The 24327-nt window shown below is 36.1% G+C and overlaps 11 protein-coding genes, 14 long non-coding RNA genes and 1 other non-coding gene across 26 annotated transcripts, besides 1 other annotated feature; 10 read left to right on the top strand and 16 right to left on the bottom strand.

The window, feature by feature from the left end:
* Positions 1-374: 374 nt before the first annotated feature.
* Positions 375-2920, bottom strand: pop100 (Rnase P/MRP subunit). The gene has a single exon (NM_001019905.3). It carries the CDS (start codon positions 2685-2687, stop codon positions 591-593), a length of 2097 nt encoding a protein of 698 aa, NP_594476.1. The 5' UTR covers positions 2688-2920; the 3' UTR covers positions 375-590.
* On the top strand, positions 548-1306 carry SPOM_SPNCRNA.3871. The gene has a single exon (NR_193233.1). It is a non-coding gene; the product is annotated as a non-coding RNA (long non-coding RNA).
* Positions 2818-4952, bottom strand: mal2 (kinetochore protein mal2). Its single transcript, NM_001019903.3, has one exon. The coding sequence runs from the start codon at positions 4709-4711 to the stop codon at positions 3800-3802; it is 912 nt and encodes a 303-aa protein (NP_594474.1). The 5' UTR covers positions 4712-4952; the 3' UTR covers positions 2818-3799.
* On the top strand, positions 2949-4856 carry tyw3 (wybutosine biosynthesis protein Tyw3). Its single transcript, NM_001019904.3, has one exon. The coding sequence runs from the start codon at positions 3009-3011 to the stop codon at positions 3720-3722; it is 714 nt and encodes a 237-aa protein (NP_594475.1). The 5' UTR covers positions 2949-3008; the 3' UTR covers positions 3723-4856.
* Positions 4953-5391: 439 nt separating the features above from the next.
* On the bottom strand, positions 5392-5620 carry SPOM_SPNCRNA.3870. The gene has a single exon (NR_193232.1). It is a non-coding gene; the product is annotated as a non-coding RNA (long non-coding RNA).
* A 95-nt stretch (positions 5621-5715) lies between these two features.
* Positions 5716-5893, top strand: SPOM_SPRRNA.19. The gene has a single exon (NR_151409.1). It is a non-coding gene; the product is annotated as a 5S ribosomal RNA (ribosomal RNA).
* Positions 5753-6032: a sequence feature (RNA overlapping with rRNA (SPOM_SPNCRNA.3869) was converted to a misc_feature.).
* A 280-nt stretch (positions 6033-6312) lies between these two features.
* On the bottom strand, positions 6313-7107 carry SPOM_SPNCRNA.3868. Its single transcript, NR_193231.1, has one exon. It is a non-coding gene; the product is annotated as a non-coding RNA (long non-coding RNA).
* A 107-nt stretch (positions 7108-7214) lies between these two features.
* Positions 7215-10273, top strand: isp7 (2-oxoglutarate-Fe(2+) oxygenase superfamily protein). Its single transcript, NM_001019902.3, has one exon. It carries the CDS (start codon positions 8500-8502, stop codon positions 9691-9693), a length of 1194 nt encoding a protein of 397 aa, NP_594473.1. The 5' UTR covers positions 7215-8499; the 3' UTR covers positions 9694-10273.
* On the bottom strand, positions 7552-7872 carry SPOM_SPNCRNA.3867. The gene has a single exon (NR_193230.1). It is a non-coding gene; the product is annotated as a non-coding RNA (long non-coding RNA).
* SPOM_SPNCRNA.3866 lies at positions 8396-8732 on the bottom strand. The gene has a single exon (NR_193229.1). It is a non-coding gene; the product is annotated as a non-coding RNA (long non-coding RNA).
* Positions 10177-10442, bottom strand: SPOM_SPNCRNA.3865. Its single transcript, NR_193228.1, has one exon. It is a non-coding gene; the product is annotated as a non-coding RNA (long non-coding RNA).
* A 136-nt stretch (positions 10443-10578) lies between these two features.
* SPOM_SPNCRNA.3864 lies at positions 10579-11126 on the bottom strand. Its single transcript, NR_193227.1, has one exon. It is a non-coding gene; the product is annotated as a non-coding RNA (long non-coding RNA).
* SPOM_SPNCRNA.968 lies at positions 10702-11956 on the top strand. The gene has a single exon (NR_151361.1). It is a non-coding gene; the product is annotated as a non-coding RNA, possible alternative UTR (long non-coding RNA).
* SPOM_SPNCRNA.3863 lies at positions 11559-12026 on the bottom strand. The gene has a single exon (NR_193226.1). It is a non-coding gene; the product is annotated as a non-coding RNA (long non-coding RNA).
* SPOM_SPAC25B8.12C (nucleotide-sugar phosphatase) lies at positions 11990-13774 on the top strand. Its single transcript, NM_001019901.3, has one exon. The coding sequence runs from the start codon at positions 12302-12304 to the stop codon at positions 13211-13213; it is 912 nt and encodes a 303-aa protein (NP_594472.1). The 5' UTR covers positions 11990-12301; the 3' UTR covers positions 13214-13774.
* Positions 13500-13792, bottom strand: SPOM_SPNCRNA.3862. Its single transcript, NR_193225.1, has one exon. It is a non-coding gene; the product is annotated as a non-coding RNA (long non-coding RNA).
* A 63-nt stretch (positions 13793-13855) lies between these two features.
* Positions 13856-16559, bottom strand: SPOM_SPAC25B8.11 (transcription factor). The gene is made up of 2 exons (NM_001019900.3): positions 14726-16559; positions 13856-14679 (listed from the first exon to the last, which is right to left on the bottom strand). Exons 1-2 carry the CDS (start codon positions 16173-16175, stop codon positions 14165-14167), a joined length of 1965 nt encoding a protein of 654 aa, NP_594471.1. The 5' UTR covers positions 16176-16559; the 3' UTR covers positions 13856-14164.
* SPOM_SPNCRNA.3861 lies at positions 15614-15851 on the top strand. The gene has a single exon (NR_193224.1). It is a non-coding gene; the product is annotated as a non-coding RNA (long non-coding RNA).
* Positions 16560-16686: 127 nt separating the features above from the next.
* Positions 16687-18110, bottom strand: SPOM_SPAC25B8.10 (trans-aconitate 3-methyltransferase). Its single transcript, NM_001019899.3, has one exon. The coding sequence runs from the start codon at positions 18056-18058 to the stop codon at positions 17288-17290; it is 771 nt and encodes a 256-aa protein (NP_594470.1). The 5' UTR covers positions 18059-18110; the 3' UTR covers positions 16687-17287.
* SPOM_SPNCRNA.967 lies at positions 17796-19755 on the top strand. Its single transcript, NR_151360.1, has one exon. It is a non-coding gene; the product is annotated as a non-coding RNA (long non-coding RNA).
* On the bottom strand, positions 18577-19710 carry SPOM_SPAC25B8.09 (trans-aconitate 3-methyltransferase). Its single transcript, NM_001019898.3, has one exon. It carries the CDS (start codon positions 19518-19520, stop codon positions 18765-18767), a length of 756 nt encoding a protein of 251 aa, NP_594469.1. The 5' UTR covers positions 19521-19710; the 3' UTR covers positions 18577-18764.
* On the bottom strand, positions 19629-20068 carry SPOM_SPNCRNA.966. Its single transcript, NR_151359.1, has one exon. It is a non-coding gene; the product is annotated as a non-coding RNA, possible alternative UTR (long non-coding RNA).
* Positions 20045-22009, bottom strand: SPOM_SPAC25B8.08 (uncharacterized protein). The gene has a single exon (NM_001019897.3). It carries the CDS (start codon positions 21969-21971, stop codon positions 20250-20252), a length of 1722 nt encoding a protein of 573 aa, NP_594468.2. The 5' UTR covers positions 21972-22009; the 3' UTR covers positions 20045-20249.
* On the top strand, positions 21925-22138 carry SPOM_SPNCRNA.3860. Its single transcript, NR_193223.1, has one exon. It is a non-coding gene; the product is annotated as a non-coding RNA (long non-coding RNA).
* Positions 22139-22520: 382 nt separating this feature from the next.
* On the top strand, positions 22521-24228 carry rcf1 (cytochrome c oxidase subunit Rcf1). Its single transcript, NM_001019896.3, has one exon. It carries the CDS (start codon positions 22582-22584, stop codon positions 22921-22923), a length of 342 nt encoding a protein of 113 aa, NP_594467.1. The 5' UTR covers positions 22521-22581; the 3' UTR covers positions 22924-24228.
* smp1 lies at positions 22530-23567 on the bottom strand. The gene is made up of 2 exons (NM_001356156.2): positions 23266-23567; positions 22530-23157 (listed from the first exon to the last, which is right to left on the bottom strand). The coding sequence occupies exons 1-2, from the start codon at positions 23402-23404 to the stop codon at positions 23078-23080; spliced, it is 219 nt and encodes a 72-aa protein (NP_001343127.1). The 5' UTR covers positions 23405-23567; the 3' UTR covers positions 22530-23077.
* Positions 24229-24327: the final 99 nt, after the last annotated feature.

Here is a 24327-nt window from a genome sequence, read left to right as displayed (position 1 = left end):
TGTAAAAGACTCACAATAATTTAAATGCTAACAGTGCATTATGTCAGATAATGAGTTTTAAGGTAACCTGATGCAACAAGCAGTTAATAGTTTGTATTTTGAATATGTTATTAGGCTTTTTCGAAACTAGTTCATTCAAAACCTCTAAATTAAACATTTTCTTCTTCTCTCGAGCATATAGGTGTGACTTGAATGTGCCATTAGGTCCCACAAAGTCATGCATTCGTTGCGTATTATATGTGTAAACAAAGCAATATACTTTATATCGTAATACATTCCCATAAATATGTTCTAAAGAATAACGGCATGAATAAATGAATTTGAAAAAGCACCCTTGAATTCAGTATTATCTACGGCAAAACGGAAAATTTGGTGATCGGTTTATAACTTTCAGTTGACTGATCAGTAATTATATTTAAGCGTCATTTAGCAATTATTCTATTTGAAAGCATTTCAATTTCACCAATTTTTAGTTAGTTGCATCCAAGAAGATGCCAACAGATATAAAGGAGTTTTAATTATCAGTCATATATAAAAGTAACACTTTTTTTATACACATGGCAAAATTGGAATGCAGTCCTCAAATCTTTTTAATGAGACTGATTAAACTTCCATTGTGCTAATCGTGGGACGCTACAACCTACGTTGCGAATAATACAGTATCCGGATTTCTCATTTTTAATCGTTTTGGCTAGAACATTGGCTATACCAGAAGGTTTGCCTGCATTCAAATTGAAATTTCCGGTCGTGACGAATCCTATAATAGCCGTCTCGTTTGGACACTTTGGGTAAAGCAAATTTTCAGCAGTGAGATTTTCTTTATAAATGATGGTCTTCCATTTACTAAGTTCATCGTCACTAAGACAATAAATTCGAGCCCGATCTTGCAGGCTACCTCTTTGCACCAACTGTACTTGAACACGTACTAGCTGCAGAGTTTTATCTTCATCTCGTGAAGCCTTAACCATCTCGTTTAGATAAACCCAATCACAACAAAACGGGTTACCTATTTCTGAAAAATTATCTCCGAATTTTTGATAATTTACGCGTTTGGCAGGTGGACGTCTTTTCCAGCTATCTTCATTTCGTTTTTTTCTTTCCTCTTCGCAAAGTTGCCCACTAATCGTATCTGGATAATCAATCGGAAAGAAAGGCATTCTTTTTTCAAACGCAATTTGGTGCAAATTTTCTAATCCGCCAAAACGTATTCCTTTTTGATACATCATCTTCCTCCATACAAACTTGGCATAATCCCAAGGCAAAATAACAGTGAGTCCGTTCCATTCTTTTCTATACGTAATATACACGGGTATAACTTCTTTTTCAGAAGATTTTTTCTCATGAGTATGTCTATTTTTATTCTCAAAAACTGCAAAAGAGGGTATTTCCTGTCTCTCCCAATACCTAAAATGAGTGCTATATTGGTTTGCAGATGCTGGTAAACTGTTTTCAGCAGAATCTAATAAGCTTTTTTCTCCCTTTTCGGATAAATTTTTATCGCAACGAGTATTAACTAATGCTTTCACAGATATCGAGGCGCCCATGGGTAAGCATGCGCTTGAATAATTGGAAATCGACTGCCAAACTTTTCCTGCTTCATCTAATTCAACGTCGTCAAATACTTTGTGGAGCATAATGTTGCTATCGGGTCCGTGAATATCAAAAGATGCTAGATCTAGTCGCCAATCGTGCATAGCAATGCGATCATCCAAAACAGCTATACCAGATAAGTAATTCCATGCTTGTAGAAATGCAGATGGATGTAAACGTATAACTAACTGCACACATTCGGTAGGATTTTTTACAGGGATCTGTTTTTTGTCATCTTCTGTAGGGTTATTCCATTGTAGAAAACAAGGGCATATGAGCTCGTGTATGTCAGACTTCACGAGGTAAGATGTAAATGATCTAGAAGAATTCAGAAATACAGGAGGCAGTCCGTTTGCAAAAGAATTTCCAAACTTTTCTTTGAGAGCTTCGTATGGCCCGCTAATGCAAAACAATGGTTCATAAGACATGTCGAATGCAATTGCATCTTTCCGAAAAGCTGCTCGATGGGTAGGACGATAGGATTTCTCAGTCGGTTTTTCGGGAATGGCATATCCCCAAGCATTTATCATGTGTGCGCGTTTGCATACCCATAAATGAGTGGGAAGCCATACCTTCCGAAGTTGACGACCAGCAAATTTTCCACGTATTAACTTGACGGCAGCCAAGGACGGAATTCGCGAATCATCTGTAGAATTGTCTGTAACCAAGCTTCCCGTACTGTCAATTGCTTTGGTTTCACCTGATTTAGCTAACTTTCTTCGCAAGCGTTTGATGAATCTCTTTAACCGTTGTCTGGAAGGTGCAATGGGCAAAGTAGATGAGGAACTGAGTTGCATTTCATATAAAGCTCTATCCCTTAAACCTTTAGGTATCCTTTTTATATTATGAGAAGCTGCTCTTCTTCGTAAACATCGAGGAAGAGCTTGGAAAGCACGCTGAGCGCTGGATTCTTTTGATCTTTTCATAGCATCTTGTAAAGCCGTTATTTCAAAACTCCTTGATTCAATGAATTTTTTTAAGTCTACAGCACCATTTGAAAGGGCAGGTGATTCAACCTCTATGAATCTAGCATCAGCGAGCTTTGACCTTTTGACGTTTAGTCCCTTTGGTTGCGTTCCTCCAGTTGAACGCTTCATTTCATAAAATTAGATAAAGTGGGGGACGGTTTTTGTAGCAGCCTTAATTAGGAAGTTAATATTATACAGTGGAACTTGTTTGTTGCATGGATTGATAAATTACTCAAGCGCGTACGAAAATACCATAAAAATGATTTTTTCTATTTGATTTCTTTTATTTATTAGGTTTGAGCAAACGAATCTGCAAATATTGTTTTGAATTTAGAAAAAAAAATGTAGGTGCTTGATTTGGCAAGTTGACAACGCAAGTTGAAAAGTTGTAAGAATCCACCAACGAGTTGAATTAAGTCGTTGCAAGGAGTTCCTTGAAGAACAATTTGAATGAATATAAAAGGAATAGATGTATCATTTGATGCTCAAAAAAAAGAAATCTTAGAAGGCTTGAAATCCTCCGTACCTGATGCATCACCCAAAGGACACCCAGATAGCCCAATATTTCCATTGCTAGATGTTATAAACTCCCACCCGGATTGGGTAACAACTAGTTCATGTTCAGGAAGAATTTCAGTCTATGTACAAGGAGCAAATTCCAGAAAAGGAGGTGGATACTGGCTTTTCGTTAGTCATCAGGCACATGAAGAACTACCACCGGTTTTAGAAGATGAAAAAGTGGAATACGGAAAGGTTCCCAGTTCTCCGGTAGAAGGAAATCGGGAAATACAATACGCTTTTGAACCCATGATTCTGCATGTTCAAACGAGAAGTTTAGCGAATGCTCAGCATTTGCAAAGAGTAGCAGCAAGCTGCGGTTTTCGGGAAACAGGAATTCAAGGTAGTGAGCAGAAGTTTATTGTGGCTATTAGAACAAGTTTACGAATGGATATTCCTATAGGATGTCTTACAGCATCCGAAAAGCTTCAGTTTTACATTACTCGTGAATACATGTGCTTCCTTTTCAAGAGAAGCGTTGAGTATTTTACTGAAAATGGAAATCGAATGGCTAGACTGAAAGAGCAACTGGAGAGACAGGTAGAGAAAAGGATGAAACCAAGGCGGAAATTAAGGAATATGGACGATTATTTGGTGCAATCGTAAATAACTAACAAGTATAAAGTTTTTTGTATAAAAAGATAGTCCCTGTCTAATAATAATAAGAGTATGGTAATAAACAATCATAACGAAGCATGACTTTCTGGAGCAGTTAGGTGTGATACAAGTATATTAACCCAACGTTTGTTGTCTAATAAAGATAGTTCAAGTCTGTGATCTCTTTTCCAGTTTTCATCAGAATACTGATATATCCTTGATTTGACCACTCTAGTGGATTCTGAAGAGCAAACAAGGGTAGCTTGAATGACTTTCGGAATTTGAATGACAAGATGTGTACAAGAAAGATTGGCAGATATGTTTGTCCCATCAATTGTCAAAGACTTATTGATTTGTAAAAGTGCGTTTTTACGACAGATATATGCGGTCAATAATTTATCTACTTTCCACAAAAATATTCTAAACCTTTCAGGGTTCTTTCCAGTCAAATACTCGTCAGCCCATTCTTGTATGTTCAGAAAGCTTGGAATCGTATATTTATATAAAGCAAACGAGTCGTGAAATACTCGAAAAATTATATAATAGGGAACATCAAATCTATTTCCACCTTCTAGTTCTTCGTCCATGCCAGAGGCGGAAGATATTGGATTCTCTGAGAGATTCGTAAAGCCTATATTTACTGGATTCAACATGATATCGAACCGGACACCAAGAAGCGGTATAGAAGGAGCAGTCTCAATGGCTCCTGTCTTTTTATTTTTTACGAGAAGGGTCTTTCTAGATAACTCCTCAGGATCATTGGGTTGGAAAAAGGAAATACCAGAAAGTCGATCATAATGCAGTGCAGGTTGATTTAACGGAGTCTCTTTCAGAAATTCATTGTTTACAGATAAATTTTTGGACAACTCGGGCTTCTGAACGAGATCGGACAGTGTCGCATTATCTAAAGACTTTAATTCATCAAGCAATACATCCCTTCTGGCTTCAAGGACGGAAATTTCATCGATGAGTGTCGCATTGCCTTCTTCATCGTCCATGGCAGCAAAAAAAATTCATGGAACTAAAAAAACTGTAGTTTCAACAGTTTCTTAGGGCCTTATTGATAACATGAACCAAGCATAGAAATTCAGTTACGCTTAGACTCGTCCACGTATGTCAAAGCGTCGAAATACACAGCAGCTTTTATAATTTAATCACTGTAGCATTTCAGAGTTTCGAACTGGAATAGTATTTTAGACGAGATTTGTAATTAGATCAAAATTAGAGATTGGTAGGTTTGAAGATGTAATGGATAGGAAAAAATGAAGATTGCAAATCTATTTGCAACGAAACGAAAAATTATGCAATATTTTTAACTGTTTGATAATATGTAAATTAAATATTTTCTTAATGAGTTACAATAACAAAGAAATGTATAGAAAGCAAAGTCGGACAAGTTGTATATAACTATATAAAATTGAAGATAATTAAATCGCCAGTTTAAAAAAAAAAATTAAAATTAAAATCTAGGAAAGAAAACAGAATGGTTATTTACAAGAACAAAGAAATTTAACTTATAAAATATATAGAATTAAATTGACATAATCCAGGAAATGAGAATTATTTTGAAGAAAAAATAATGACATTTAACAAAATGACATTAAAAAAAAAGAAAAATAAATTAGTAAAGAAAAAAAATGAAGGTAGTTTTCCTTCTTATATAAATGATTTTAAAATCATTACATTTTATAACTCACCAATTAGTGCATCCCTATTAACAATTCTTTTATTAAAGCTCTTCACGTACAATCCCTTAAAACATTCATATTGCATTAAGAAAGCAACAAAATTGTATATTTAATATTAGATTATGAGCGCGCAAGTGCTATACATTGTAGCAGTTTTAAGGATCGTTGAATGTACATGGGGTTTTGATTTGACAAAAGCCAAGTTTGTGTTAAATGAATGCAAAGGGAGAATGTATTATTCAATGTTAAATAATATAATGTGAACTTTTAAGTGGTATTTGTTTACAATGAGCTAGAACAAACATGATAAATTACATTCTTTAATTACAGTATATATAGTTTAAATTAATGAAGCAAATGTCTACGGCCATACCTAGGCGAAAACACCAGTTCCCGTCCGATCACTGCAGTTAAGCGTCTGAGGGCCTCGTTAGTACTATGGTTGGAGACAACATGGGAATCCGGGGTGCTGTAGGCTTTTTGCTTTTTTGTAGAAAACTAAATTTTTTTTAGTTCATTTATTTTCTTTTACATTCTTTTTTATAAAATCAGTTTGGCATCTATAAAACAGGCAATTGTTATATAGTATATTTCATAGTGTCGAGTTGATTTTTGCTGTCATGTCTTTGATACAATTGAGAAAATGAAAATTTAATAGAAAAGTCTTTGTAATACAAAGAAAATCAATTCATCCAGACTGTAAAACTGGGTTCAAGCGACATTGGGCTTACAGTTTGTAAAACACTAAAAATCGGCGATATTCAATAAAAAATCTACAATTTCCAAAATAGCGGTGAGTTAAAGTGATTACTAAAAAGAAAATAAAACCCAATGAAATAAATTTGAATGAAGTAAGGTAGATTTTTTTTTTATTATTATTTATTTTATTTATTTATTTTTCTCTTCTATAGTAGGGATTGCTTAGATGAGCTTTAGTTCTGGGCATACAAGGCATACGAGTGTAAACACAAATTACCACTGCTGACTGAAAAACGGAAAAGTCCATAAACAACGATCAAAAGTCAAACAGAAACAAAAATTATTGATGTTCGTCTTTCGACTCTCATCACTGCTATTTTTCCTACTATTCGACTTTCGGTTTATAAACACTGTATATACTCGTTTACTACCAACCCTATTATTCCTCTGCTACAATATTGCTACTCATATACCATGATCTAACGCGTGTCACTATGCACCTTTATCGTATTTTAGCGCATTGAATTAGCGCTTGTTTTTTTGGGTCACACTTATCAATGCATCGGGGAGTCCCCCACTCCCCCCACTTACGATAGGCCAGGGTTTCACTATCATAGTCCATGCCACGTTCCAATCACCTTACAGTGAAACCGCCCGATCACAAGCTTAGTATTAGGCAATATTCAGCGATTCATTAAATGGGTTTAAAGAGAAGTAACGAGGCTGTATTAGGATGAAAATTCCGCCATATTTATGCCATTCATCTTTCCCATTCGAAGTATCATATTCAAAGGCGAATTCCTTCTCTCCTAACTAGATTTTTTCTGTAAATTTACGACTGAAAGCTCTTCCCTTTACAGTCCTCCTTCATTGTATCCTCCTTACCCTTGCCAATCCTTACAGCGAGTTCGGCTGCACTAGGCCCCCCTACTGCACCTTATCATATATGCACCATCACCACCGTGTGATGATTGGATATCTCGCACCTTCAATTCGCTCTATGCAGATAAGGACCGAGGGTGATGAAAAAGCAACGATATAGAGACGAGATAAGGACAGGTTGACCAGATAACGATTTTATATAAAGAAGGGTTTTGCCTACAAGCCTCTGTTTACAGAACTCACTTAAGCAGTTTGAAAACTTGCTAAAGTATTATTTTTAATTTTTTATTTTATTTTATGAAACTGGTTGCAGTCTGCATCGTCTGAATATAACGATCCATTAATATTTCTTTGGACGAGTTATTGCTGACTTTTCATACCAATTATATTTAAAACAGGAAAAGAAAGCACTTGAAGTCTTTTACAATCTTGAGACTTGCTATTATAATTTTTCATATTTACTTTTCTTGTTGTTTTACATAAACAGGATAAAAAAAGTTGTCAAATTTATTGTTATAATAATTTTATAAACTTTACTTTGGTTTTGTAAGCACTTTAGATTTTAATACATCTTTAATAGTGCGTGCCTTTTTCCATCCTAATTTCTATCTATTCATTATCACATCTATTTGTTTGTGTTTTTTTTTCTGATTGCGAAAAGGTCAATTTGATTTTTTTTCATTCTTAGTAATTTGTGAGTGAACAAGTTTTTCCCCTATTGGACAATCATTGTTATATCGAAATTTTTTTTTTTCGTTAAAGGAACAGATTATTAATATTTTCCGTTTCTTCTTCTTTTTAATTATATTGTTGAGGTTTCTTAATTGAAAGCTCAGAATTTATTGCCTCGTGATTGGAATTGTTTGGTTCTTTCCTTGCAAATAAAAAAATTTTTTTTCTTATCTCTTCAATCCGCTGGGTTTATCTAATACGGTATATTTACCCCGTCGCTAAAATCAAGACCGAAATTTTATCTGACTACGTAGTCTATTTGTTAAATTTGCTGGTCAGTTTGTCTTTTACTGGTTATCTTTTCTACGTCAATACTGCAGAGTCAGTTAAATATCCATCATACAACTCACCTTTTTTGAGTGGATATTTTGTTTCCGAAAAGTTGGACATTGGTAAAGTGCTAGCCGCCTAACTTCTATCTATTCCCCAGCGTTACGCCAGTTTGCCCAAACGGTGAATTTGCTTATCTATCCAACACAATCATAGATTGGTGTGTTTTACGCTTTGTTACAGTATAAAATAAGTCACCTTTCCATTGAAGTGCTGCTTTTGTTTCCCCACTTTACTGAATAATAACTGTTGAACTGAAAAGTCTGTTTTTTTTGAAATTAAATAATTTCTATAATAAGCCTTAAAATCCCTTACTTTCAGTCTTCCGTTGGTTTTAAATTGAAGATTCCACACCCATTTTTACATCATCCTTTCACATTTTCAAATCCTGCTTTTGCATTTTAAATCCTATTATTTTTAATTTTTTCTTTTCTACTTAATTCACATTCTGCATAATGCTTTCGCAACTAATTGAACGCTCTACTCAGTATGTTCGTGAGGCCTCGTTGGAGGAACAAAATCGTATCATGCCCCTGATCGACTTCGGTCCGTACGTAAACCAAGAACCCGGTGCTCATGAGCGTATTATTCAACAACTTCGCGCCGCTTGTGAATCTACGGGATTTTTCCAAATCGTCAACTCCCCAATTAGTCCTGATGTTGTTAAAAATGCATTCCGCGCTTCAAAACAGTTTTTCGAGCTTCCTTTCGATGAGAAACTGACATTGAGTAAGGATATGTTCAGCAACCGTGGTTATGAGTTGATGGAGGATTTTGTTTTGGAGGGCGAGGAAGATTCCTCTTCACCACTTGAAATTTCCGGTATTGACTTTGAAGCCGGTTCATATCCCGGTGAGGCTCCCTTACCTCCCTCCTCGATAGGATACGTTTTACCTCCAAGTTCGTTGGCTAACGGCGAGGGCTCTAGTATGTTTGATGCGGATATGACCACAAGCAATGCGGTTGCACATGGTGACGAATCCATTTCTAACGAATTTCGCGAAAGCTTCTACTTTGGTAATGATAACCTTTCCAAAGACCGCCTTCTTCGTCCTTTCCAGGGTCCCAACAAATGGCCTAGTACTGCTGGTTCCAGTTTCCGCAAGGCTCTTGTCAAATACCATGATCAAATGCTTGCCTTTGCCAACCATGTTATGTCGCTTTTGGCTGAATCATTGGAACTGTCTCCTGATGCGTTTGACGAGTTTTGTTCTGATCCCACTACCTCTATCCGCCTTCTTCGCTATCCATCTTCTCCTAATCGTCTAGGTGTTCAAGAGCACACGGATGCTGATGCGCTTACGCTTATGTCACAAGACAACGTTAAGGGATTGGAGATTTTGGATCCCGTATCCAATTGCTTTTTGTCTGTTTCTCCTGCTCCCGGCGCTCTCATTGCCAACCTTGGTGATATCATGGCCATCTTGACCAACAATCGTTACAAGTCCTCAATGCATCGTGTTTGCAACAACAGTGGCTCTGACCGCTATACAATTCCTTTCTTCCTTCAAGGAAACATTGATTATGTGGTTGCTCCGCTACCAGGACTTGGCCCATCGACTGCTGAACCAATTGCTGTGGAAGACTTGTTACGCGATCATTTCCAAAACAGCTATACTTCACATACCACCTCATTGGAAGTTGCATGATTGAACTTGGAGGAAAAAAAATTTCAATTTAGACTTGCTCGTTGTTGTTTGTTGTCCTATTATTATTGTATATTTGTCTTGCTGATTTTCCCGTTTGTAATCAATCAATCTTGCGCCTAAAATTTGTTACCCGAGCGCGCCGAAATGACTATTTTTTGTAACGTTTTGATTTATTTTCTTGCATTCTTTTGTTTATTTTCTAATTTGTCTATTATTGCCGATTTCTCTACTTGGTTTTCTACTTAATCTTTGTTATCTTTTATTTTTTGAGCCTCGGTCAATTTTCTATCTAATCACAACTCAATTCGATCCTTTGAAGCTTCAAAAAAGTGCATGACCATGTTATATTTACTTTTTTGGGATGCTACAATTATTGCAAGAGATATAAATACGCCGATGTGTTTGTGTGGGGCGAGGAAAAAGGGGAAAGAAGTTGAAATTTATTTAATATTTTTCTTCCTTGTATCTTTGCAAACATGACTTTATTATTTATGCAAATTCTATTTGTGTTGGTTGATATGGGATTGAGTTCCTTTGATCATATCCCAACTCCTTGTGTCTTGATAATGAAAGAAAACAATAAATACTTGTATTTTACTTTTACACTGATTAAACAAGAGTAGCGAGGCAGTAGTGAGGTGTAGAGTAAAGTAGCTAAGCAAAGCAAAGCAAATTTCATAAAGTGTGAAATGGTAAAACAAGAATGGGTAGTGTATGTGCGGTAAACGGATAGCGAGATTGAGGGAAAGAAGATACAAAATCGTTAATGCTTTCCATGTATGGCAATGAAATTGCATCAAGAGAAATTTTTAAAAAAAAAAAAAAAAAAAAAAAAAAAAGAATAGAGAAAAGTTCTAGTGATTGGATTTGAGTGATTTATTTAATTTTTTTTTTTTTTTGGATTTCACTGCTTTCAAAGATTCTTCTACTTCTTTGTTGACGTTTTTTGGGCTACTTACTCCGTCACCATATGAAATCACCCACGGCACCATTTGTTTTTACCACCCACCAACACCGTCCAAGACGACAACCTTTTCCTTGGAAAGTGTTGTGAAGTTACATGTAGTTGGTGGCTACTTTAAAAATGTAATTGATGACTTGTTGAATGGGCATTGGTGATTAAAAGTCGAAAAATCTTCGTTTCTTGGAGCAGCGCATACGTCGTGCATCCGTCGCGTTAACAAATAGTGGTACTAATGTGTACTTTAACTTTGTAATGGATTGGTTGACGATTCCTAAAAAGTTACAATGCAAAAAGTATGAACAAGATTTTGTTTAGAAATTTAGGAACGGCATGCTTGGAAAGAGAGCACTATGATGATGACCTTTGTTTTCATTCATCCCGCCATGACCCCCGACTGCGACTGCGACCGTGACCCATTCTTAACTAACCCCTCGACAAAGCGGTTTGTTGAAAAGCATAGAGAAATAACGAAATCGATGAAATAGCAGTATGGGTATAATAACGATATGGATGTATAGAACTCACAAAAGACATCTACGATACATATTGTTATTTACCATATTTCAAATTACATGTTCTAACATACATACTCGTTAATTACCTCTACGGTACTATTGGATCAATAACGTTGTCATTCGATATCACACTTTCCACACTGAAAGAAACTACTGCAGTAAGTCTCTTTTAGCTTTGCAAAAACGTTCTTGCCAGATCCTCAACCTTGTCTGTGTTTATTGCTTACGGTTGGCCAGCGTTTCGGTAAGTTGGAAAATCTTCTTTTGTTACGCACGAGCGTTTTCGCTATCGCTATTCGGAATTTGAATCACTATCGTGACGTTGCTACGCGATAGCCGACCACTAAAGTGTGTACTGATTAAAGCTGCATGATTTTTTGCTCATGTAAACAAACACGTCAAAAAACCTTGTTTCTCGTTGTTACTAACATTCGGAATGTTGGACCAACTTCAACATACCAGCACATTCCTTCCTTAACACAAAGAGAATTTAAATGCTAGTGTTTGCATTGTGGCTTGCTTGTTAGACTACGCTATCAGCTATTTAACCCTACTGCGATACAACACCTTGTTTGATCTTGCCTTCAGTGATGCGCTGCTGCTTCTCTCTCCTTCCTTTCCTAACTGCGTCTGCTCAAGTAGGCGGTGATGTCAGGGTACAAGGGTACATCTCGGAAAAATTTTTCATCTGCAGATATCAACGCGAGTACTTCGGGAAAACTTTAACTGACGTCAGTGATGTCGGAAAATCTTCGGCTCTTGTCAAGGATGGCTCTTGGCCGAGAATATAAATTCGACAGGCGTCCCTTGTGTATACATTCTTTCCTGTACAAAACACAGTGTGTGGATTTGTAGGATCAGTATAGTGTATTGTTTGTTGGTGTTTGTTAAACGTCTAACAAAACTTTGATTGGAATTTTTTACTTGGTATATATACCGGAAATCGAATTGGATTGGTAAAAAGCAAAAACAAAAACAAAAACGGTTTGTTGATTTTTTTCGCCTTTTTACTTTATTAGATATATATTTTTCTTTTCTTGCCCTTTTTTCCCCCCAATAAACCCCACGTAGATTTATTTGTCTTTTTCTTTTTCTTTTTTTTTTTTTTTTTAAATAAACATTTTTAAAGATGAGCGCTGTTGACAAGACTAACAATTTGCCCACCCTTGACACACTTCAAATGGTCATTTCCGATGTCGATGGTACACTTTTGGATAAGCATCATCGTTTCCACTTCCGCACTTATCGTGCTATGAAGTACATCCGTGAAAAATACCCCAATTTCCCCATTGTTTTGGCTACCGGCAAGCAACGCTCTGCCGTCGATCTCATTCGTATCCCCTTGGATTTGGATGCCTTCCCTGCCGCCCACGTTAACGGTTGTGTCTTGTACAACAAGGGAAAGATCGTTTATGCCGATCACTTGAAGCCTGAGGTCGTTATGGAGGTTGTTGAGGCCACCAAGGGTAACCCCAACATCGCCAACGTTGTTTATGATGAGCACTACGTCTACGCTTTGACTCCTGGTCGTGAGGACATGAAGAATGTCAAGCGTTTGGCTGAAATTGGTGAAAAGGTCGATTTCTCTATGCCTTGTGAAGAAGCCATTGAGAAGGTCAAGTCTGGCGAAATCAAGGTTATCAAGATGGCTGTCTGTGAAGATCCCGATAAGCTTGACGTCGTCCGTGACATTCTTGGTAAATTCCCCAGAGAGAAATTTGCTACTACTCAAGCTTTGGAGTTCTGTATCGAGTTGATTCCTTCCAACAGCAACAAGGGTACTGCTCTTCAGTACATCACCTCTAACATCCTCCCTGAAGTTAAGAATGAAAATGTCATCTCCTTTGGTGATGGTCAAAACGACTTGTCTATGTTTGCCATTGCTGGTTGGTCTGTTGCCATCAAGAATGGTATGCCCATTGCTATTGAGAAGGCCAAAGCTGTTTCTCGTGTTGGTAACGAGGAAGGTGCTGTAGGTGAGGTTCTTGAGCGTATCTTCAACATTCCCGAGGACTACACTCCTCCTCCCTACACTTTTTAAATTTTTACGGGATAATTGTCTTCTTTACATGAATTTGCGTCCTCAACAATCACTTTGACGTTTTTCCATTTTTTGACATTTTGTGGAGTGCTGTATTTCCGGACGTATTGCATTCGTTTACACTCATCTATATAAATCTTTATTTAGTATGTTTTTTATTTTTTCTCCCTATTAGTTACAATTCTGTCTCTTTCCTTTAATGTTTGCTTCTTTATTATAAGGGGTTACTTGGAATGAGATGTCACATATATATACCCGTTAATTCCTTTCCCCTTTCATAACTGTTTGTTTTATAGACCCTAGATTCGATCCTCTACACTGTGAACAATACATCCAACTCGTACGTCGTTGTTGAAGCAACAGCGGCGATACTTGTGTTTTATTCTCATTATTTGTATTAATTGACTCTTTCTTTTTCTTTATTTGTTTTGTTAGAGGCTTGCTTTTGTCATTATTTCATTTACTCGGTATGTTAAATAGCATTTATGGACGTTGTTTGATGTATATTATATTGTTTTGTCATTGATGCCTATCGTTAGCAAATGAATATAACTTTAGTCAATCTAAAAACTTCGTATCGTAAGCTTCGTGTATAAAGTTATAGACTACTTAAATAAACCATGCAGCAAAAGTCCATTAAGTTTCGGTTCTATCATGACTCAAAATTATAAATGTATTATTATTCAAAATGTCATAAGAGATGCCAGGCATTCTTTGACCAGCACTATAAACTTTAAAATAAAATAAAATAATCACAAGATAAAGAAGAAACGTTTAACATCCAATAGCATAGTTCAATATTTTGTATGTATATATATGTTTGTGAATGACAGACAACAAAGTGATCTTTAGCATTTTCACCAATTCAGATGTACATTAATTACAGATCTCTTTGAAGAAGTAAACCTAAGTATTTAGCCAATGTAGTTAGTGTGTGAGAGACAAATTTCTTTAATCGGACTTGGGAAACGTCCATGAATGAGGATTCCATGGATCAAACAGCTGCTCTGGTACGTGATTATAAGCTTCTTCGCCTCGCGAATCATTAGAATTAAATATATCGTCTCGAAGAGCCAATAAATGCGGATGGTCCTTGCCCAGCTCCTTTAACAAAGAAGACGATCGCCTAATTGCCATTTCAACAAAGTCAAAACCTGCCTCATGCAACGTGATACAGTGCCGCACAAACGCATCCAAAAGTGAGAAAGCTCTAGCTCCGTATGTATTGTTTGTATGGAAATCTAAATGCAAGCGAATTAAAAGCGAAACAAGTGTTGAAAAATGGAATCCTGCGTAAGGCCAGAAAAAGTCTCCCGAAGAGTTGGCTGTGATTTGTACAAAATTCGAAACAGATTTTTCTACGCAAACGAATAAGTCATCTGCAGACTGAAAATCGGGTAAGTTGAACCTCAATGCCGTCTTCCACAACAATATTTCAACAGCATCAAACTGGATTTTTAATGAGGCTGAATAAAACAATTAGTAAAGTGTAAAGAGGAAAAAAAAACTTACCAACTCCGAGCGCAGGCTCTGTAAATTCTACAGGACGGATACTGTTTAATCTGGTAAAAAAGCCAATGATCTGGTAACTAATAGAACGATTGTTTTTTGAATGACGGGTTAATGCACGGACAGTAAATAAGTCTTGTAATATATCCTGTAAAAGAGAACTAAGCTCTATCATTTTAAGAAATGTTTTAAAGGAATGTGACGATGTGATTTCCAGAGGCAATGATTCATCAGATTCTATTTTTGGGACGACAAAATCATCTTCATGAATGTTCGTAGCTAACCCAAAATACATTGAATACCATTTATCAGCAATAAAAATAGCCCACCAAATGCGTTTACGGATGGTTTTCTCTTCATTGGGTATCTTCCATTCCGTGCAATCATGATTAAAACCCAACAACTGCGAAAGGACAGTCGTACGGGAAAGGATACTGGAAAGACTGTACATATTATGTAAAGGACGACTAATTAAATACAAGAGAGCAGCTTGTATCGTGCTAAGTCGTGGTTGTGTAAAATGAAAATTCAACCCTTCCTCGACAATGGTCCACATTTTCCGTTGATCTAGTGGTGGCGCTCCAAACGATCGAGAATCAGAAGGCCAGTAGGTAAGAGCTACGGAATAAAGTGCGGCAAGTAAAATAGACGGTACATTTCGAGAACCGTTTTTATATGATAATAAAAACCTAGGTCCATGAAGAATAGGATAAGAAGGATGCACATGACTAAAGTACAAATTAACTAAAGTGCGGCCAGTTGCCTCATCAATGTATGTTGATAATAGATCGTGCAAAGCATGATCATATCGAGAAAAATCACTATGACGGTCATTCTCATACGCAGGATCCAGGATATACATTACAGGTGATTTGGAGCTAGTAGAAACGTACTTAACAGTCATATTATCGAAAGAGCAAACACCGTTTTCAAACGAAAAATACTCACGAATAAGATCGATGTCTGAATCACAGGTTGGCCCCAACACATAAGGATAGTTCAAAGAATCGTCAAGTCCAAGTTTGTCAAATTTATCATCTGAAGTATGATACATTTCAGTAATGCCTGCTAGATTTAATGGAACTTGACGACCATCAGGTCCACGAGCATCTGACCCTTGCGTAGGTGAAATCACTTTTCCTCTTACAGCATCCAAATTATTGCCTAAGGCATTGTACTTTGGATCACGATCGTCGTTAGTCGTTGTTGTTGCTTCTGATGGTGTGTCATCTGAAACAGAATCCTGTTGCTTTTTTTGTTTGTTGCGCTTTATAGGAGGAAGATGGTAGGTGCATGGAATTTTCAACTGCGTGCATAATAAGCAGGGATTTCCAATTGACTCTACCACACACCTGCTTTTCCGCAATCGACAATTGTCACAAGGTCTAGTTTTCCTTGAGCGATAAGGCCGTTCTGTGCCATTGTTTGAAGGCGTTAAAATCAAATTAGACATTAATAATAATAGGAAACAGGCCAATTATATCGGTCTCTTTTTCTTTTCTTCAATCAAGCTTATAAGGGGTTTATATGGCCTCTACCTGATTTTGTGTAAAATGGGAATAATAGCAAATGAATGCTTAAAGCCAAATGAAACCTTCGAGCAAACTAACGTATAACAACCCACTCAAAAACACACATATGGTTAAGAAGATATCAAAAGATGGTACCGGGTGAATACCAAGGGATAGCAAATAAATGCCAAAATGCGAATGAGAATACTTAACTTCTATAACTCGATGATAATTGCAAGAACATACGACTAATTAAATGCGACTTATAAGCAAATAAAATTCAATTTCAAAACTGACAATTGAGACTGTTTAAACGCAGAATAGTACAATGATGGATAAGGCTAAGTCCAAATATAGTACAAGTTTATCTTTGATATGGAACTTCTATAATGATGTACTAAGTAGAGCGCCGCAACACTACGCAACTCATTATTCAAAAAAGTACAAACAAATACGTGAAGCTAAAGAAGTTTAGAGACCAAGAAGTAAATGTTTTCCATTTCTTTCGTACAATTGTTTAGGAAAAAAAAAGAATAAAATTATTTATGCTTAAACTTTTTAGTGGAAGTGATAATCGCAATTTTAGTCATACTCACGAGCCCTAATTTTGCGATCACTTGTATCATATAAGATGATAATTTTCGTTCAAAAATTTATATATTAGCTGCATATGATAAGCGAAGCTATGTTAAGAATTGAGTTCTCGTTTAAACATTTTTGCTAATCTTCACTGAATAAAGTGTGGATGAAACGTATAAAGGTGAATCTAGCAATAGTAGTGATTGTTGGAAAATATTCTTTCAATACGCGAAACAAAATTCTTAACAAAGAGGTTAGCTGCGATAAAATTGACAGCATAAGAATTCCTCGTAACAAACAACAAAACAAAAGAAAGAAGAAAAAAAATGAGAATATAACATACGCATAAAAGTATCCATAAAGCCTATGTTCCTCATCATAGATGGCAAGTGCAAAATGTTTGCGCCGCGTCGAAGGTTTCATCACTCACAGTGTATTACTTCTACGCATAAGAGTATCGCTTGAAAAAAATTCATCACTTGGCAGGCTCTTTCTCGCTACTAAAAGCCATCGTTTGGTAACAAAGCTTAATTTGGTCGGTGTTTTGGACACGGGGAATAGTTTTAGCAATTTCATCAAGTTCAGCATGCACTTTCTCCTTCTCTTCTTCCGGAAGCTTATAAATAAAGGAGAACGAATTCATTAAAGTATGTAATTCCTCGACTGTAAGACACCTCGAGAAAGGAAATGCACAGTACCTAAGTTTACCAAATCCATGACCAGGAAATAGTTCGGCCCATTTCCAACTAACAAAGCTAGGTGCGTCCTTTCGGTACCTCCCCAAAATTTTACTAACCTTTTCAATCCAAGGCACAGTGTCATCGCGAGTGTTCCAAACAAGACCCAATTTCCCATTAGGCTTTAAAACGCGGTAAATCTCCTTCATTGCCTCTTCATTTGCAAACCAGTGGAAGCATTGTGCACAAAGAACCAAATCAACACTTTCATCCTCAAGAGGAATAGCCATAGCTGAGCCTGCACGACAATCAACATTTGGGAATTTCTTTCTCAATACATCGAGCATCTCGGGGTATACGTCAACAGCAATAATTTCCTTAGGATGAGACGCGATGATCCTTGGTGTAAACTTGCCAGTTCCAGCACCCAGCTCTAAAATGATGGAAGTCTCATCAATTAAGAATTCATCAGTAATCCAGTCGGTTATTCCTATAGGATATTCAGGCCTCGCAGCCTCATAGTCAGCAACATCAGTTTTAAATGTTTTCAAGTCAATTTGTTCAGCCATCTTTTTATACTTAACGATTGTTGTTCACTAGAGTAGAGGTGGTTAAAAACAATGATACGACCGGTTGATAATTTGAGCTTAAACGCTGCGGTATTGTGTTGTATTGTAGTGAATATACCACTAAGACTATTCTGGATTCAAATGGACAATTGGTTGATGAGTTCGCCTCGGAGATAGCAAATTCTTGAAATTATTACCTTTTATGTTTGCATTAAATGAAACTTTGATTTGATTTAATAGGAAATTGGCTGACCATCACAGGCAGACAAACAACTCTCAACAAAAATGCTGAATTCAAAGTTTTTGCATTTACTACCTTTCCTTGTAATGGTGGGATTACGACTAAAAATTGAAACTGGCTAAAAAAAATTCGTTTCTATATTATTTTCTCAATCCATCTGTTAGGCTAGTGAGACAAAAAAGGAGAAGTCTTAATGATGTAGTTAATTATAGAAAGAGGGTAAAAAAAAAGAAAAAACAATCTAAGCAAAGCCGATTGAGAGTGTCATCAATGATATGTATCTCCCAAAAAAGTATTGATGAAATAACGTGAAACAATCTTATTAAATATCATTCATAAAGCTCATAATTCCTTGTCAACAAAGGTAAAGGTGCAAAAGAATCGCTACAATGAAACTATACCACGTAGAGTGTATTACCACTACTCACCACAATGAACAGTGCTCTGTAAAGTCAAAAAGGCTGATCAGTTGATGGGCACCTTTTCAGAGCTATAAGCCACTGTTAGAATATTGAAGTCTACTTGGTCAGTATTTTGCGCGCGAGGGATTGTTTTGATAATTTCATCGAGTTCTGCATGCATTTTCTCCTTCTCTTCTACTGGTAGTCTATTAATAGAAGAAAAGGAATTCATTAATCTGTGCAAATCTTCGATAGAATATTTTTTCGCAGAAGTGAATAAGGATTGCTTCAGTTCAGTAAATCCATAGCCAGGAAAAAGTTCAGCTGCCTTTTCAAACATGTTAAGTGGACCTCCCCGACATTTTTCTAAAAGCTGACTACACTTTTCAACCCATGGTACACTGTTATCACGAATGTTCCAAATAAGAGCAAGTTTCCCGTTAGGCTTCAAGACGCGGTAAATCTCCTTCAATGCCTCTTCATTTGCAAACCAGTGGAAGCATTGCCCACAAGCAACCAAATCAACGCTTTCATCCTCGAGGGGAATAGCCATAGCTGAACCCACACGACAATCAACATTTGGGAATTTCTTTTTTAAAACATCAAGCATCTCTACGTATGTATCGACAGCGATAATTTCCTTAGGTTGAGACGCTATAATTCTTGGCGTAAGCTTACCACTACCTGCGCCAAGCTCTAAAATAGTAGAAGTCTCATTAACACTGAATTCATCATTTAACCATTCCGTTATTTGTGGTGGATAATCGGGTCTTGCGGTTTCGTAATCAGCAATATCAGTTTTAAATGTTCTCCCAATCATTACAATTATCGATTCTCAATTTTCAAATAAAGAGTGTAAAATCAGATATGAATATAAATTTAGGTGTTGTTGTCGGCGACGCGTTTATTATAAGTTACAATGAATTCAATAAATTCGATTTAATAACTTTCTTAAATCCGATACCTGCGAATATATTCGGAAATTATATCAATCAATGGATCTTGTCCTTGATAGTATAACTTGGTGCACCATAATGTAGTGTAGTAAATTGCCGACATTAACTCATTGCTAAGAGGGTACATAGTATGGCACTATCTCATTCGAAACACAAGTGGCTTTGCTAAACATATTCGCCTCAAGAACAGTCTTTTTTTATGGTCTAAATCTATCTCTTTTATACAATTTTTATGAGCTGTTTTATATACAAGAGGTTTCGAATGTTAGTTAGTCAGCACTAGGAAGTCAGTAGTCAGTCAATTCAAATGGTAGTACAAACTGTGAGCAGCAGTTGCTTTCACTGTTTTGGCACTGCTGAACGTATTTGATTCAAAATATATTTTACAGTTAACAGGTGTCAAAAAATTTTAAAAACCGAGATATAAATACATATTATTGAATTGACAATAGATTGTCGAGATTTAGTAATGACTCAGTGTAACATAAACAAAGAATGGAACCATGCGAAATGAAGAATATACATAACAACAATAACATCAAAGAAAACATAAAGCCATATGAATGCAAACGAAAACTGACAAATCAGGTTGGTCAAGTACTTAGTAATTCTTCAACTTCCTGGTCTGGTCGCCATTCGCGCCTTTGCAATTCATCCTCAAAAACACTGGTAGGTAGCTCGGCTCTTTCCATGGAAAGGCCATTTTCTTCTAATTTGTCAATTAAAATATTTGAAACATGGGGTTGGAAAACAATCTTTCGATCTTCGTTAAAACCATTTCCGGAAACGATATAAGAATAGGCATTTATTAACTGAGCCTTCGTCGGCAACTTTAAGGGAGAGAAAACGGTTTCATCTTTTAACAGCTCAAATTCATAAGACACATCTCCTTTATCAGAAGAATTAATTTTTTCCCGTAGCTTTTCTTCATGGAACGCATCAAGTTTTTTTAAAAATGTTTTGGAAACCTTGGTTTCCGTTATGTCTGGTCGGTAAAGTTTAGCAGCAGTATAAATCTGTCTGGGATTAAGCGCATCCAACGACTCCAGAGTTTCTTGTAACGCTCTGGGATCTTCGTCCTCGCTTAAACGATAAAGGCACTGCAGCCATTGCAATAATTGAACCAAACTCAAAAGTTTAGAAATTAAATCGACTTTTAGATCTTCATCGGGGTAATCAAAAGGCTTCTGTAATTTAGGAGAATTAGTTTGAGACCATTCTTCAAGACTAGATATATTAAAGCGTGTCTCCATAGCGGCAGCACGTGATAAATATTTTTTGTTAGATATTACAATATTAAACAGTCGAGCGCCTAACCAGGAAAACAGCTGCTCAATACACTGTGCACGAATCAAAGGATGTATATAAAATACCTCAAGTAAGTGAAGAGTAGAAGCAATGATTTTTGTAATGCTTCGAGGTGATGCCGAGGGAGTACTCCTAGGTGAAGTACTAGCATCATTCGTTGGTCGTCGCCTAAGTAAATTCCAACTACGAGAGCGTAAGATATCCTCTAAACCCTGGATACCAGTATATTTAACCATTCCTTCTTCCAAATTTTCATTCATGCGACGCATAGCGTCTTGACATATTGTTATGTATAGCGAATTCATTAGTTCGGAACATCGATTCTGGATGTCAACTGTCAGATCATCAAGCTTATTATCTTTCTTTAAATAAAACAAAAGAAGGGAGACATTTGCTAGCCATTGAACACAAAGAACCATATCATTGGGATGTTGCTGTGTGACTTGGTTAACTTCGCAAAGAAAAGCATTCAGCAATACAGTTCCCAATTCTTTTTCCTTAGGCATATAAAAGAAAGCGAAACGAGAAGCAAGATAAAAAAGTTTAGAAGGGGCTAATCTCAATGCTGGTTTATCAGCTCGAAAGTCACGAACAAAAAGCTGTAGCATCGAATCTATTTCTCTTTCATCAAAGACAAAGAATTTCCAATCATTATTATTGTCATTCACACTCGCAGCAACTCCATCATAATCCGCATGCTTCCAAGCAGGACTTTCCAAATTATGGGTTTCTAACATTATGTTCCCTAAATCCAATTCTAGTCCTTCTGCAATATTGCCAGAATCACTGCTTTGAAATATTTTATCTAATCCAAATGCAGAACCACTTTCTCCATTTTTAGAATCATTGTTCCACACATTTCCCGTGTTCAATATCTCCGTTTCAAAATTATATTTGTGATTTTTTACTTCTTTCAAAGCGGGTGCAATTTCATTCGTAACAACCTTTTCTTTTAACGATTCAGAAAGCATGCCAATGGCATCTTTATTGTCGCTCCACTGGTCCATTGCAATGAACCTGTATAATTGCACGGTTTCGGTGTTACAATACGTGTGCATCCCAACTTCTCAGACTCAGGTGCTTCGGTGAATTCGGAGTTACATCAGAGTGTAATTGTATAAATATGACCGAATTCACCGAATAACAAGAATCGTGATCTCTCAAAGTATCACGGCATTAAGTACAGTATAGCATTCTTAAATAATTTATAAATGATATTGTTTTCTTAGCCTCAAAAAATCGCTCGGTAAAGGGCACATCGGCAAAAAATTTCCTGAAATGAATGGCGGAAATTGTTGGACAATATTTGATCTTTGTAAATAAAACTACGGAGCAAAAAAAGTACTTAAGTTAGATGCAAAACACTTTCACACATGATATACTATAAATTGATACATAAGTGTAAAATATTATCAACCTAATATTCATTTTTTACATTATCATAAGAATATTATTATATAGTTTTATAAAGATGGAAACCTTTATATCATAAATACAAACCCAATAAAATAATACAATCAAGTAATTTATTTACTCTCGTGTTTCACCTACCTGACACGTATTTTACACTATTCTATTTTATTCAGACAGCCTTTTTTATTGAATTTACATATTTCGATGTCTTCAAAGTTACCAAAAAAGTCAGAAGAAAATCTTGAGCTTCCTACTTTCCCTGCAAGCGAGGAATCACTTTCAAGGTCGGAGAAACTGAAGTATGTGTTTGTTCGAAATCCATTTATTCCTTTGGGTTGTTTAATGACCGTAGGGACTTTCCTAGCTTCTGGTTATTACATTAGGAGAGAAAACCATTTAATGGCAAATAAATTTATGAGATACAGAGTCATGTCACAGGGATTCACATTGGCAGCTCTTGCTTTTAGTGTCTTATTTATTGGCCCGCCAAGGCGTGAAGCACCTTCGAATTCTTCTGGATCCATTAATAGTGAAATCAAAAAGTAGAATTTCGATTTTTAAAAAGCACAGTTCATTTGCCTTTGCTTGGCATTTTCAATGAGAGGTGAATATGAACGTCTAACTCCATTTTTAGTGTATGAAAGAAAAGATTATCTGGATTAATCGAATGAGACCTTGCAATTTTTTTAAAAAAAAATATTCATGATTTGGGTTTCTTCTCATCCCTTTTTATTTGGAGCTTCGCTTTAGCTCCAACTAACTTTAGGCGTTCATGTGCTCCTGATAATTTTACCGTCAGCTTTATTCATTCTTAATCAAAACCTGTCTTCCCTCCTTTATTCTTCATCTTAAAAAATAAGTGCAATCTTCAATGTACCCGTTACTTACTCTGTAAATCGTTGATGGAATCTCGTGCTTCTTGTAACTCGTTTATGAGATTTTGAGTATATACATCCATTGCATTTATGGTTGCGTGCAAAAGTCTTGCTGAATTTAGCTCTTTCTCTAAACTTGCTCTGGGAGACATTCTTCTCAAGACAGCATACAAAAAAAGGCTGCTTTTCGGATTTTAATCATGCAATTTGACTACCAAAATGTTACTTAGAAGTTTTAAGAAGAATAACCTTTCCTTGGGTTACTTATTTGCTTTCTTTCTTCTACAATTAGTTATACTTTAATTTTTGGAACGTGAGAGGTTTATCCATCGATCGTGTTCTTTAGTTGTTTTTGGAATTTATGGACAGCCCTAGCTGTTTTTGCTGAACTCTCACTAATATGCTATATTTTAAAGGTTTGAGAAAAGAATTACAAATTTGTTTCTTTTCTTGTTGATATATGACCGTTTATATCTCAATGATGCATCCATCCTGATAACCTTCTAAAAGTGAATTACTTTTTACTCATACGGCGATCGTTTACTAATGAATCCCATACCTAAAAGTCCTTCTGTTTGATTTCATCTAACTTACTGCTACTGCTTATTCCTAAGTCGTCTCTCTTAAGACTTGACATGAATTTACGGAAACACGTAAAACCGATTGTTTGAAAAAACATATCGTATTAAAATATTTTATAACTCATTTATTTTTTGCAGCTCCTTTCACTTCCGAAAATATAATGATTATATAGCTCTTTTTTTTATTGCACGAAATCTTGCAATATATCCTTTATTTTCCTAAGAAGAATAGCAACAAATATTAATATATATATCTAAACTAGATGGGCATCTACGCATTGGCAACTCGTATAACTTGTGTAAAACAGGGAGTTTAAAAACTTGCTCAATTAATATCTAACATAAAGAAAAGGGCTAGAATATCGATATCAAATAGCATGAATCTCATTTATAACATTAAAATTAATCGTAATTAGATTTGGGTACACAGCTGTAATTTTTACTTACTTTTGAAAATGCCTTCTACTTATAACTAGAGACTTTAGTGATCGCAC

This window comes from Schizosaccharomyces pombe, assembly GCF_000002945.2.
Source record: "Schizosaccharomyces pombe strain 972h- genome assembly, chromosome: I".
Taxonomy (NCBI): domain Eukaryota; kingdom Fungi; phylum Ascomycota; class Schizosaccharomycetes; order Schizosaccharomycetales; family Schizosaccharomycetaceae; genus Schizosaccharomyces; species Schizosaccharomyces pombe.
Note: the sequence above shows the minus strand (reverse complement) of the source record. Positions and strands in the feature narration are given on the sequence as shown.

Bases quoted from the DNA above. Each gene is read 5' to 3' on its own strand.
- SPOM_SPAC25B8.10 (NM_001019899.3), bottom strand. From the start codon at position 18,058: ATGGCTGAACAAATTGACTTGAAAACATTTAAAACTGATGTTGCTGAC.
- isp7 (NM_001019902.3), top strand. From the start codon at position 8,500: ATGCTTTCGCAACTAATTGAACGCTCTACTCAGTATGTTCGTGAGGCC.
- SPOM_SPAC25B8.11 (NM_001019900.3), bottom strand. From the start codon at position 16,175: ATGTCTAATTTGATTTTAACGCCTTCAAACAATGGCACAGAACGGCCT. The intron at 14,680-14,725 runs GTAAGTTTTTTT...TGTTTTATTCAG, and splicing joins AGAGCCTGCGCTCGGAGTTG to CCTCATTAAAAATCCAGTTT.
- SPOM_SPAC25B8.12C (NM_001019901.3), top strand. From the start codon at position 12,302: ATGAGCGCTGTTGACAAGACTAACAATTTGCCCACCCTTGACACACTT.
- tyw3 (NM_001019904.3), top strand. From the start codon at position 3,009: ATGAATATAAAAGGAATAGATGTATCATTTGATGCTCAAAAAAAAGAA.
- rcf1 (NM_001019896.3), top strand. From the start codon at position 22,582: ATGTCTTCAAAGTTACCAAAAAAGTCAGAAGAAAATCTTGAGCTTCCT.
- pop100 (NM_001019905.3), bottom strand. From the start codon at position 2,687: ATGAAGCGTTCAACTGGAGGAACGCAACCAAAGGGACTAAACGTCAAA.
- SPOM_SPAC25B8.08 (NM_001019897.3), bottom strand. From the start codon at position 21,971: ATGGACCAGTGGAGCGACAATAAAGATGCCATTGGCATGCTTTCTGAA.
- smp1 (NM_001356156.2), bottom strand. From the start codon at position 23,404: ATGTCTCCCAGAGCAAGTTTAGAGAAAGAGCTAAATTCAGCAAGACTT. The intron at 23,158-23,265 runs GTAAGTAACGGG...TAAAATTATCAG, and splicing joins TTCCATCAACGATTTACAGA to GAGCACATGAACGCCTAAAG.
- SPOM_SPAC25B8.09 (NM_001019898.3), bottom strand. From the start codon at position 19,520: ATGATTGGGAGAACATTTAAAACTGATATTGCTGATTACGAAACCGCA.
- mal2 (NM_001019903.3), bottom strand. From the start codon at position 4,711: ATGGACGATGAAGAAGGCAATGCGACACTCATCGATGAAATTTCCGTC.